We start from the raw sequence: 12,067 nt of genomic DNA on the forward strand, positions 1-12,067 counted from the left end.
TGATTACATTCATAAGGTTTTTCTCCACTGTGAGTTCTCTGATGTTTGGTAAGGTTTCTGCTCTGTTGGAAAACCTTCCCACATTCATTGCATATATAAGGTTTCTCTCCTTTATGTAGTCTTTGATGTTCAATGAAGTCTGAATTATAACTGAAGGATTTTCCACATTCACCATCCTTACAAACTGCCTCCTTTGAGCATATTTCAATAGATGTTCTTAGGGTTGAATATGACCTGAGGTCGTTTAAATGTTTATCACATTTAAGGGGACTCCTTCTTCCTGGTAACTTCCGTTGTGGTAAAAGGATTGGCCCTAAACTAAAGCTTTGGACAAACTGACCAGATTCGTGGTTTTTCACTTCATTTAGAGGTCTCCTTTGGGTGACCTTTACTGGTACAGAATATTTCTCTTCATTGCTCTCCTGTCTTTCTAACTTGGCATCATATTCCCAGGCTTTTCCCAACTTGGAAAGACAGATTCTGTGAGTATCTGTGAGTCTTTCTTTGGATGATTCTTCCAGAGACAGGCAAATATTTTGCAGTGAACCCTTGGTCCCTCCATCTGAAATAAATATAGAAAATAAAATATACTGTAAACATAATATTGTTTTCTAATTGTTTCATTAATAAAAGTGATTCATGTATAGCCTATTGCTTGCCATGTTGGGGAGGTGAGAGGGAGGGAGAAAAATTTGGAACTGAAAATCTTATTAAAAATCAATGTTGAAAACTATCTTTACATGTAATTGGGGGAAATGCCATTTACATTTCAAAAATTCATAAAAGTGATTCAAAAGATAAAACACATGAAATGCCATACCAATCAAACTATCAAAAAATTATTTTATAGAGTTAGAAAAAATAATAACAAGATTCATTTGGAAGAACAAAAGGTCCAGAATATCAAGGGAACTAATGAAAAGAAATGCAGGGAAAGGTGGCCTAGCCATTCCAGATCTTAAACTGTATTATAAAGCAGCAATCATCAAAACTGCTTGGTACTGGCTAAGAAATAGAGTGGTGGCTCAGTGGAATAGGTTAAGTATGCAAGACACAGTAGTAAATGACTATAGTAATCTATTATTTGATAAACCCAAAGACCCCAGCTTTTAAGAACTCATTCTTTGACAAAAACTGCTGAGAAAACTGGAAAAGAGTATAGCAGAAACTAGGCAGAGATCAAAATCTCACACCATATTCCAAAATAAAGTCAAAATGAGTTCATGATTTAGATTTAAAAGCTGATACTGTAAGCAAACTGGGAGAGCAAGGAATAGTTTACCTATCAGATTTATGGACAGCAGAAAAATTAGTGACCAAACAGGAGATACAGAACATTACGAAAAGCAAAATGGATAACTTTGATTACATTAAATTGAAAAGTTTTTGCACAAACAAAGCCAATGCAACCAAGATTAGAAGGAAGGTAGAAAATTGGGAAAGAATTTTTACAACCAGTCTCTCTGATAAGGGCCTCATTTCTAAAATATATAGAAAATTTAGTCAGATTTATAAGAATACAAGTCATTTCCCAATTGACAAATGGTCAAAGGATATGAACAGGCAGTTCTCAGATAAAGAAATTAAAGCCATCTATAGTCATATGAAAAAATGCTCTAAATCACTATTGATTAGAGAAATGCTAATCAAAACAATTCTGAAGTACCACATCACACCTATCAGATTGGCCAACATGACAAAACAGGAAAATGATAAATGTTAGAGAAGATGTGGGAAAATTGGAACACTAATGCATTGTTGGTGGAGTTGTGAAATGATCCAACCATTTTGAAGAGCAATTTGGAACGATGCCCAAAGGGCTATAAAAAGGTGCATACCTTTAGACCCAGCAATAGCACTTCTAGGGTTATATTCCAGAGAGATCATACAAATGGGAAAAGGACCCACAAGTACAAAAATATTGATAGCAGCTCTTTTTGTGGTGGCAAAGAATTGGAAATTGAGGGGATCCCCATCCATTGGGAAATGGCCAAACAAGTTGCGGTATATGAATGTAATGGAATACTAATGACTAAATGACTAATGTGAAAATATATTTAATAGGAATGTATATGTATAGCCTATATCAGATTGCGTGCCATCTTGGGGAGGGAGGTGGGGATTTAGGGGGAGAAAAATTTTAAACTCAAAAGCTTATGGAAGTGATTGTTGATAATTCAAAATAAACTAATTAAATAAAAAAAGATAGAACAAATGCGAAAAACTACAGCTTTTTGTTTTGTTATCAGAAAAGTACTCTATAAATATTAAGGCATTTTATTATTATTAATGCTGCCCCTACAGTTCACACAATTTTTCCTATTGATTCTCACCACAACCTCATCCCAGCCAGTTATTAGCCTACAAATGTGGCTCTGGCTAAGTCAGTGACTTGTACCAGATAACCCAAAGATTAATTAGGAGGTCAAAGCTGGCCTTCAGTCCGTGGGCTTCTGACTCCACCGCATCATCCAGAGGTGGCATTGGCCACTGGGTCAAGACTGAGACAGGACGAAAGCGGAAAGTGAAGCCAAGGCAGGGCCGACACTCGGGACAGCGTTAGGGAAGGGCAAGGCTAGAAGTCATCACGAGGATGATGAAGAGCTTTAAGGCAAAGGAGGCACAGAGGCTTGGTGTTGGAGATACAGTTCACTTCTTCACGACGGAAACGAAACACTCGTAAGACCGAGGGTGGTGCCGCCACGGTGTGTAGCGGAGGACATGGGTGAACTGAAGAGGCAGAGGTGGTTGAGAGAATGTGAACAGGCACTTTCAAGGTCCCCACATAAGATCACAGGTTGAGGGGAGAAGATGGGGAGCCGGGTCAGAACTCCTGGAGCAGGCAGAGGGAGCAAGGTGGGCACTGATGCAGAGAAAAGCCAAGACGTTCGCTGGAAAAGCCGACGAGATAGAGGAGGAGGGCAGCGGGAGAGCTGGCGGCTGCCCGGCAGCACACACTGCCAGGCTTTCATGGATGCGCGCCATTCCTGTGGACTCCACTGACTGCCGAGCCACCGCCAGTGACTGGCAAGAGACAAGGACGATCCGAGTCGGTGAGGACGGGAGAAGACGGATGCCTCTTGGTGGAGCTGCTCTGGAAAATCATTTGGATTTATGTGAAACTCATTAAGCTGCGCACACCCTTTGACTCAGAAAGACCATAGGTCCCAGACTGACGCAAACCACAAACCATCCATGCCTTCCCCCCTTGGGTGAGCATTTGTGTTCCCCCAAAAGCAGACCAGCAAAATGCAGGGCCTTCCCCTTTCCCCCGACATCTCAGGATACCAGCGGAGCCCTCTGGCCGTCTTCCTGTCTGTCATCCCTGACCCCTCTCCTTTCCCCGGCACCCATTTCCCCGAGGACATCTTTTACTCCTGTTCTTCCACATGTCTTCTTTGTCAGGCTGCCGCCGGCTTGCCCCCACCGTGGGCCTCTGCGTCGTTCCTGGGTGATCCTGAGTTCCCAACCCTGAAGATGGATGTGTCCCATACAATACCGTTAGCCAAACAATACTAGTAGAATTATATTCTAAATACTAAGAACCTCGTACGTACAAAAATTGTTCAGAAATAGGTTTGTTACAGCAAGTTCCTGGAAGGAAAGTAAATGCCAGTGAATGAGGGATGACTTAACAAACTGGTCTAAGAACATAATCAAATATGATTATGCCACGAGGAACAACAAATGTGAAAACTTTGGAGAAACGTGGGAAGATCTGTAGGAAATAACCAAGGGACAGAACAGGGAGGACAATTTTCCTGATGATCACACTGTCACCTCCCCAGAATGGCTATTCCAGAACTTCTCTCTTCTCTATTCACCCCAACCCAACAGACCTTCCACCTCGCCCTCGGAGCTTAGGATCTCATCTAAGCTTCCTGAGAAGATAAAGGCCACTCACAGTGAGCCCCCTTCTCCCCTTCCATCTCACCCCACCCAACTCCAGTGGCTTCCTATGGCATCTACTATCAAATACAAGGTCTTTTGTTTTGCTTTTAAAGTCCCACAACCCGACTATACCCTCCCTTTCCAGCAATGTACTTTCCCTCCTCCACTGCAATCTGCCCAAATGGGTCTTCTCTCTGTCCTCCACCCATAACACTCCATCTCCCCGTCTCCATGCCTCTGCACCTCTCCCTCAGGCCTGGAATACGTTCCCTTTCTTCCTTTAAGGCACAGATCAAGCATCATCTTCTGCAAAAACCTTTTCCTGATTCCTTCCAACACTAGTGCCCACCCTCTCAATGACCTTGTACTTAATTCCCTTGTGATTATTTGTATTCGCTTTCTTCTTCACACTCCTGTATTTCTCACAAACTCCTTATGAGCAGGGATGGTTTGATTCTCTGGACCTGTGTCCTCAGCACCTAGCTCAGGGCCAAGCACACAGTAGGCGCTTGATGGCTGCCTACAAATATGTCCAGGCATCCCTCGTTCTTGAAAAGAAAGTCCCTTACTCGGCTGTTGACCGTCTCCTCGTAGACACTCTCTCTTCTCAAGAGTTTGATGGCACCTCACGGTCTTCATCCTCGTCCTCCCGCCTGACCGCTCCTCCTCAGTCTCCTTTGTGGCTCCGACATCACATCATGGCCGCTTCCCAAGGCTCTGCTCTGGTCCTTCTTCTCTTCTCCCACTACACCACCTCACTTGGTGATCCCATTAGCTCCCATGGCTTCAACAGTCATCCCTCTGCAGATGCTTCTGAGATCTATAAATCTAGCCCTAACCTCCCTCCTGAGCTCCGGTCCTACAGCAGTAACCGCCTCTTAGGTATCCTGAACTGAATTCCTGTAAGCATCCAAGAGAACTCTGTATCTTTCTCCCCTAAACCTCCCCTCTGCACAACTCTGACAGTGCCACCAAGGACACCACCATTCTCATCGAGGTTTGGAAGCTTGGCATCTTCCTCAATTCCTCATCATCTCTCACCCCCTTCATCCAATATGGCACCTGCTGGCTTCACCTCTGCAGCATCTTTCTCAATACGACTCCTGTTCCCTTCTGACCCTGTCCCCGCCCTGGTGCAGGCCCTCATCTCCTCACACCTGGACAGTTGCAATGGCTGCTGGGGGATCTGCCTGCCTCAGCCTCTTCCCATTCCATCCATCCTCCATTCAGCCTCCAGAGTGATTTTCCTAAAGCACAGGTTCATCCACATCACACACACACACACACACACACACACACACACACACACACACACACCCTCCATTAAACTCCAGTGGTTCCCTACTGCCTCCAGGATCAAACAGAAGATACTCTGGCTCAAAGCCCTTTCTAACCAGCGCCTTCCTCCCTGTCCAGTCTCTTCACGCCCTACTCCCCACCCCTGCGCTCTACAATCCAGCCACACTGGCCGCCTGGTTGCTCCCTGCAGGCACAATTCCTCGCATCCCCTCTCCAGGCCTTTGCCCTGGCTGTCCTCTGTGCCTGGCAAGCTCTTCCTTATCACTGCCACCTCTTAGAATCCCTGGCTTCCTTCAAGATTCAGTTCAAGGCCGCCATTTCTAGGAAGCCTTCCCAGGTCCCCATAGTTACTAGGAAAGGTGGCTGTGATCTGTAAAAAAGATTTTTTTTTTTGGATAACAATTTCAATATAACTGATTTTCTTTGCAATTCTATTTTATGCATTTAGAAACTTGATTCTTTTTTCTTATTTTTTTGGAAACTTGATTCTTTTATAGAAACAGGCTTCGTGGACTGACTGCCAAAGTGGTCCAGGGGACCCACAAAGGTGAAGAGCCGAGCCTGCCAAGGTCACCTTCCATTGCTGCTGTCTGTCCCTTGGAGAGGCAAGGCGGATGCTCTCAACATCTTTCCCAGTAGACTGGGAGCTCCTGGAGGGCAGGGACAGGGTCTCAGCCTTTCTCTGTATCCCTAAGACCACAATGCCCGGCACAAAGGAGAGATTCACAAAGGTCACTGTGACCAATGGCCACCCCACAAGCTCCTGTGCGCTAGCTGGCCCTGTCGCTACCCAGCTTCTAGAACAAGCTTCCCCTCTCCCTCCTCAACTGGACAGCGGGCTTAAGCCCCCCACCCCGCCACCTGTGCCCAGCATCCCAAGCCCTGCTGGCTCCTTGCCGAGGGCTGCCTGTGAACTTCCTCCCCTCCCTTCCTCCTCTCTTCCCTCCTCTTTCCTTTCTTCTCTCCTCTCCCCTCCCTTCTCTCCTCTTCTTCTCCTCTCCTCCTCCTTCCTCTCTTCCCTCCTCTCCTTTCCCCTCCCTCCTCTTTTCTCCTCTTCTTTCCTCTCCCCTCCCTCCTCTCCTCTCTCCTCCCTCCTCTCCTCTCTCCTCCTCCATCTCTTCCCTCCTCTCCTCTTTTCTCCTCCTCTTTCCTCTTTTCCTCGTCATTCCTCTCTTCCCTCTTCTCATTTCCTTCCCCCGCCCCATCATTCTTCTCTCTCCTCCCCCTACTTCCCCTCTCTATCTGCTCCCTTCTCTCCCCTTGCAACCCTCCTTCTCCACTGGCTCCTTGGCCCCTGCCTCTAGACATGTCCGGGTTTCTGGCATCTTTGAAGACTCCTCCCTTGACCTGACTGTGACATTTCTTTAACCAAACGCCTAGGGAAGGCATCTATCCTTGGTGCCTCCCCTCCCACTGGCCTCGGCCACTTTTAAAGCCTTTGCAGGCTGTCTTCAGGCCTCTGTCCAGTCACCAGGAATCTCTCACACCCCAAGTCTGCCCATCTTTCCTCAGTCTGACCTCTCTGCAGCCTTTGACACTGGTGACCCACCCCCTTCTCAGGGTTCCATGACACCACTGCTTCTTCTCTGACCTGCTGGCCTCTCTTGAGACTTGTCTACACCTGCTGTGTCCACTTCCTCACTTAGAAAAACTTACAATCTGAATTCCGATTCGAATGAAATGGCTCAGGCCAAGGCCTCACATCTTTTCTCAGCCTCCTCCCTCCTGCTCCTGCAGGGATGGCCTCATCTTCCTTCTCTGCCCAGGCCCTGCTCACACCCTCCTTCTTCTACACTTGTGTAGAAGCCCCCAGAGTCTGTCATCACCTACACACAGACCCACGTGTCCAGCCTCACGTCCGCTCCTAGCCTCTGCCCAGCGTCAGCACCCACCAGGTGGCCACCTCCCCCAGATGGCCTGCAGGGGTCCCACACTCAGCATGTCCATGACCGGCCGTGGTTTCGTTAGGAGAGGCTTTCCTCCTGGAGGCAGGTGAACAAAGGTGTCAAACTCACACAGAAACAGGGCCACCAGAGCGGACAAAAGGATCCTATGGGCCGCGCTGACTTAGAAAACCACATATTAATACTGCTGGTTTTCCTGCATTTTACTGACTTGGCTAAATATTTCTCAGGGACATTTTCGCGAGGGACAGTTGTGGGCTGGCTGTTGGGCCCTCTGGCCTAGAGCCCTGAGAAGCAAATTGATGTTTGTAATGTTCCACAGAGGTGAGACTTGAACCCAGGTCCTCCTGGCCTGGAACGAAGCTGTCTATCCGCCATGCTACCATCCCCAGAAGGCTCCCCCATTCCGTCAGGGCTCCCCACCCTCTGCCTCTGCCCTCCGGAGCCCCGCCCCAGCTCGGTGTCCATCCACAGAGTCCTCCTGGCCTCCAGCAGGCTCTTGTCTGCTCTCCACACGGCCCAAGCTCAGATCTGACAAGTCTCCTCCCCTGCCCCCACCACAAGCTCTTCACCCGGCATTTAAAGCCCCCGAGGCCTGGACGCCTCTCACCTTTCAGGTGTAAAACTGATGCTGAACTGAGTCGTGATGGAAGCCAGAGGTCAGAAACGCACTCCTGCCATTGGGGGCCCCCAGGGCAAGGACGCAGAGATGCTCGAGGAAGAGCAGGAAGGTCAGAGAGTCCACCAAGGAGTGCAAAGTACGAGCAGACTTGGGTGGGGGATCAGATGGGAGAGCTTTACTGGCCAAGCAGGGGATCTGGTATTTGGTCCCGAAAGTAACGGCGAGCTGCTGGAGTCGATTAAGTGTGGAGGGACGTGGGGCAGCGGGGTGGCGCAGTGGATAGACTCAAGAGGACCTGCGTTCAAATCCGGCCTCAGACACTTGACACTTACTAGCTGTGTGACCCTGTCACTTAACCGCAATTGCCTCACCCCAAAAAAAAAAGTATGGAGGGATGTGATCCAGGGTGTGGTTTAGGAAGATTTTGGCAGATGAGGGAGATGAGCTGGAATTCAGGGAGAGCTGAGGTGGGGACCGAAACACGCCAGACGTGAGAGAGGAGGTGCCACGGGAGCAGAGACATGAGGACCTTGGGCAGGGACGAGTTCCAAGCTTTGGGGGCTCTCCTTGGTGGACAGCCTGGGGGGCCGAGGGGATAGAGGGCAGGGAAGTCTGGAAGAGGGGAGGGGGCAGCAGGAAAGAGAGCAAGCTGATCTCAGGCTGGATCTGAGGCATCTCTGGCCTCCAGCGGGAGACGTCCAACGGGCGGAGGGAGACACGAGGCTGCAGGACAGCGGAGCACGGGGATCTCAGCCCAGTGGCCACGAGGGTGAGACAGACTGGAGGGAGAGGAGAATGGGGCCTGGACAGAGCGTGGAGAGGAACAATGTCTAACAAGGGAGGAGGGGGAGGAGCAGTGGTCAGACTAAACCCCAGGAACGGCGCAGCCACGGTGGGGGGGGGGTGACCGGCGGCTGGTCAGGATCAAGGAGGTTTAATTAAAGGTCACCGGATCTGAGGGATCCCTGGCAGCCTCAGAGAGAGCCCTTCAAAGAGGTGAGAAGATTGAGCGGGGCAGGGGAAGTATAGCTAGGGAGGGAAGAACCTAGGACAATGGGGTCTAGTTAGGGTTTTCTTTTCTTTTCTTTTTTTTTGGGAGGCAATGAGGTTAAGTGACTTGCCCAGGGTCACACAGCTAATATGTGCCAAGTGTCTGAGGCAGATCTGAACTCTGGCCCTCTTGTCTCCACTGTGCCACCTAGCCACCTCCAGTGAAGGTTTTCAGTGTTTGGTGGAAAAGCCTAGACCCGTAAGCCCAAGGTAGGACTGAGTGAGGAACAAATACAAGCACAGGACACACTTCTCAACCCCGCCTACCCCAGTCTTCACAACCATCTTGGAAAAAGGAAAAAAGGACTAGTGTGAAGAAAGCAGAATCTGAGGAGGGACTGACCACATCCCACCCAGAAAGCACAGAGGGCGTCAGGAGGGGACGGGGAAGCAAACTGGCCGACGTTGCCCCTGTTCTGTTTGCCCAGTGCCCGGCTTTCTCGTTCATTCGTTTGTCCTCTTACTAACGCCTGGTGGAGGGAGGCGGAAGCCTGGCCACAGCAGAAGCCCAAAGCGAGGGCCCCTGGGGACCCTTCTTTGTCTGGGCCTGGGCAGTGAAAGGGGAGCGTCACTCACCTGGAGGGCAGATTCCAGGACCGCCTCCCCCAGGCGTCGACGGCACCTCCCCCTGCTCCAGCTGGATGATCATCTCTGGTGTGGAAGTGGCCAGTCCTGCCCATGGGAGACAGAGAAGGGCTCAGGACAGAAAGCCGCCTTGGGGGGCAGGGGACGGTCCCCTGTCTCTGGGGAGCAGCCCAGTGCTGAGGGGCCCTGAGAGACAGAGACGGGGGAAGGGCAAAGCTTCAGGGGTGCCAGTGACCTCCTTAGGCCCATCCCGGGAGGCCCAAGGGGAAGGGCGAGGCTGCCAAGCAGCGTGGTCGCTAACGGAGGGAGGCAAGGCCCGGACCTAGGGGCTGCCAAGTGTCCTCACCTAGGCACGCCAGGTTCTGGTAGTTCTCGAGCATCACCTCCTGGTACAGCTCCCTCTGAGGAGGGGCCAGGCACCCCCACTCCTCCTCTGTGAAGGTCACGGCCACGTCCCAGAAGGTCACGGACTCCTGGAAGACAAAGGTGTATGCACTGGTCCGGGGGGCAGGGGCAGCATCCACCCCCACCACCTGGCCAACAAAGTCCTTCCTGCCCACAAGCCTGGGCCAGGCAGCAAGCCCAGGGACTCCTTGTGCCCCCCCCAACCATTTTTAAAGTTTTGAGTTCCAAATTCTATCCAACCCTCCCCTCCCCCCTCCCGGAGACAGTAGGCACCGTGATATAGGTTAAACACTGCAACTAAGTAAAACATTTCCCTATGAGTCATTTTGTACAAAAAGACTTGAACAAAAGAAAGAAATGAAAGAAAGAAAAATGGCCGCTTCCGTCTGTATTCAAACAACGTGGGTTCTTCCTCGAGGCCGGTAGTAATCCACTCGGGCTTCACGGTGGGGCCTTTGGGATCATCTGCCACGTCATCCACAGGCCATCATCGCACGACGTGGCTGTCACTGAGGACCACGTTCTCCTGGGTCTGCTCACTTCACTCTGCATCAGTCCATACAAGTCTTCCCAGGTTTTTCTGAAGTCAGCTGTTCATTATTTCTTACAGCACAATAGTATTCCATCACATTTGTATACCACGTCTCCTTCAGCCATTTCCCAATGGATGGGGATCCCCTCAATTTCCAAGTCTTTGCCACCACAAAAAGAGCTGCTATGAATATTTTTGTACCCGTGGGTCCTTTTCCCATTTGTGTGATCTCTTTGGGGTACAGCCCTGGAAGTGCTATCGCTGGGTCAAAGGGTATGCACATTTTTATAGCCCTTTGGGCATCGTTCCTAATTGCTCTCCAGAATGGTTGGATCAGTTCACAGCTCCACCAACAATGCATTGGTGTCCCAATGTTCCCACATCTTCTCCAACATTTATCATTGTCCTGCTTTGTCATGTTGGCCGGTCTGACAGGTGTGACGTGGTACCTCAGAGTCATTTTGAGTTGCCTCTCTCTAATCAATAGTGATTTAGAGCATTTTTTCACATGACTAGAGATGGCTTTAACGTCTTCATCTGAGAACTGGCTGCTTATCTCCTTTGACCATTTATCAGTTGGGGAATGGCTTGCACGTTAATAAATCTGACTCAGTTCTCAACATGTTTGTGAACCGAGCCCCTTATCAGAGCCGCTCCTTTCCTTCTAGTTCTGGCTGCATTGGTTTTGTTTGTGCAAACACTTTTGAACCTTATCCCCGCTCTCTCTCCGCGCCCGCTCTGGCCCGTCACTCTCTCCTCTCCGAATGCCACTCTCCCAGGCTCTTTCAGTCGCTCGGGCGTCCCCCGTGGGTGGGAGCAGCGCGCTCTGACCTCGTCTAGGCTCAGGGTGCGAGATTCGCTCTAGCCCAGCCCCTGCCCCGCGCTCTCCCAGCCTGCTCCCATTCTACAGATGAGACCACACCTTGGAGGTGCGTGAAGGGCAGTGAGAGGGTTTCCCAACTCCCAGCCAGGGACCCCCCCCCCCCCCCGCACCTCTCACCCAGAGCCCAAGCTCCACCCCCAGGGGGGCCAGTCCAGACCAGCTTCTGGGGGGAGGGGCCAGGCGGGGTCACCGCCCCACTGCACCAGCCCCGCCCCCCGCGGGAGTAGGGGAGGGGCCCATCCCTCATCCCTCATCCCTGCCATCTGTCGGATGGGGAGGAGCCTCGGGTGCCGCTAGGGGGCGCCCCGACGCTCAGCACGCACAGGGCCTGGGTTCCAATCCAGCAGGCACGCCCCTGCGCTGCGCCTCAGTTTCCCCTCCTGCCACTCGGGGTTGAGGCTCCAGGCAGGGTCCTCCCGTACGCTCAGGGTGGTGCTCACACACCCGGATGGCCCCTGGCTCGGCGCTGCCTCAGTTTCCCCGGCTGTCCCCCTCGCACACCTCCCCCGGTCCCGGGCTTACCTGGGGGCCTGCGGCGGACATGCTCGAACTCGGATCCTCCGTTGCCTCCTTTGGGACTTTGGCCTGGCCTCGAGCCAGGAAGGGAGAGGGCATCCTGGAGGCCGGCCCGGAGGAGGCGGCCGTGGGGGAGGGGAGATGGACAAGGGACGCAGAGGCGTGACTAGAAGTCTTGCGCATGCGCGCCGACCCTCAGGAATGGGCAGAGCCAGGCGCGCCGGGACATTGCGCCTGCGCCTCAACTGGCTCGGGACGGGCCCCCCTCGGAGGCAGCGAGCCCAGGATCCCTGTGTGGCTTCCTCTAGGATCTGGGGGAGGGGACCTGAGGACCAACTTCCGGAACAGCCTGCGGAGGCGGAAGTCACGTGGCACGGTGG

The 12,067-nt window shown here is 51.4% G+C and overlaps 1 protein-coding gene across 2 annotated transcripts in view; it reads right to left on the minus strand.

Moving 5' to 3' along the window:
- LOC114030759 (zinc finger protein 883-like) overlaps positions 1-12,067 on the minus strand; it is a 13,628-nt gene extending 1,561 nt beyond the window's left edge. For both annotated transcript variants that reach the window (XM_027845631.1, XM_027845630.1), the window contains exons 1-4: positions 11,694-12,067; positions 9,698-9,824; positions 9,343-9,438; positions 8-562 (exon numbers count right to left, since the gene is read on the minus strand). In XM_027845631.1, coding sequence (XP_027701432.1) covers positions 8-562; positions 9,343-9,438; positions 9,698-9,824; positions 11,694-11,870 — 955 coding nt within the window. In that variant the 5' untranslated portion in view covers positions 11,871-12,067. The remainder of the gene's footprint in view (positions 1-7; positions 563-9,342; positions 9,439-9,697; positions 9,825-11,693) is intronic.

The sequence above is a fragment of the Vombatus ursinus genome, unplaced genomic scaffold (assembly GCF_900497805.2).
Source record: "Vombatus ursinus unplaced genomic scaffold, bare-nosed wombat genome assembly UNPS02015012.1, whole genome shotgun sequence".
NCBI lineage: Eukaryota > Metazoa > Chordata > Mammalia > Diprotodontia > Vombatidae > Vombatus > Vombatus ursinus.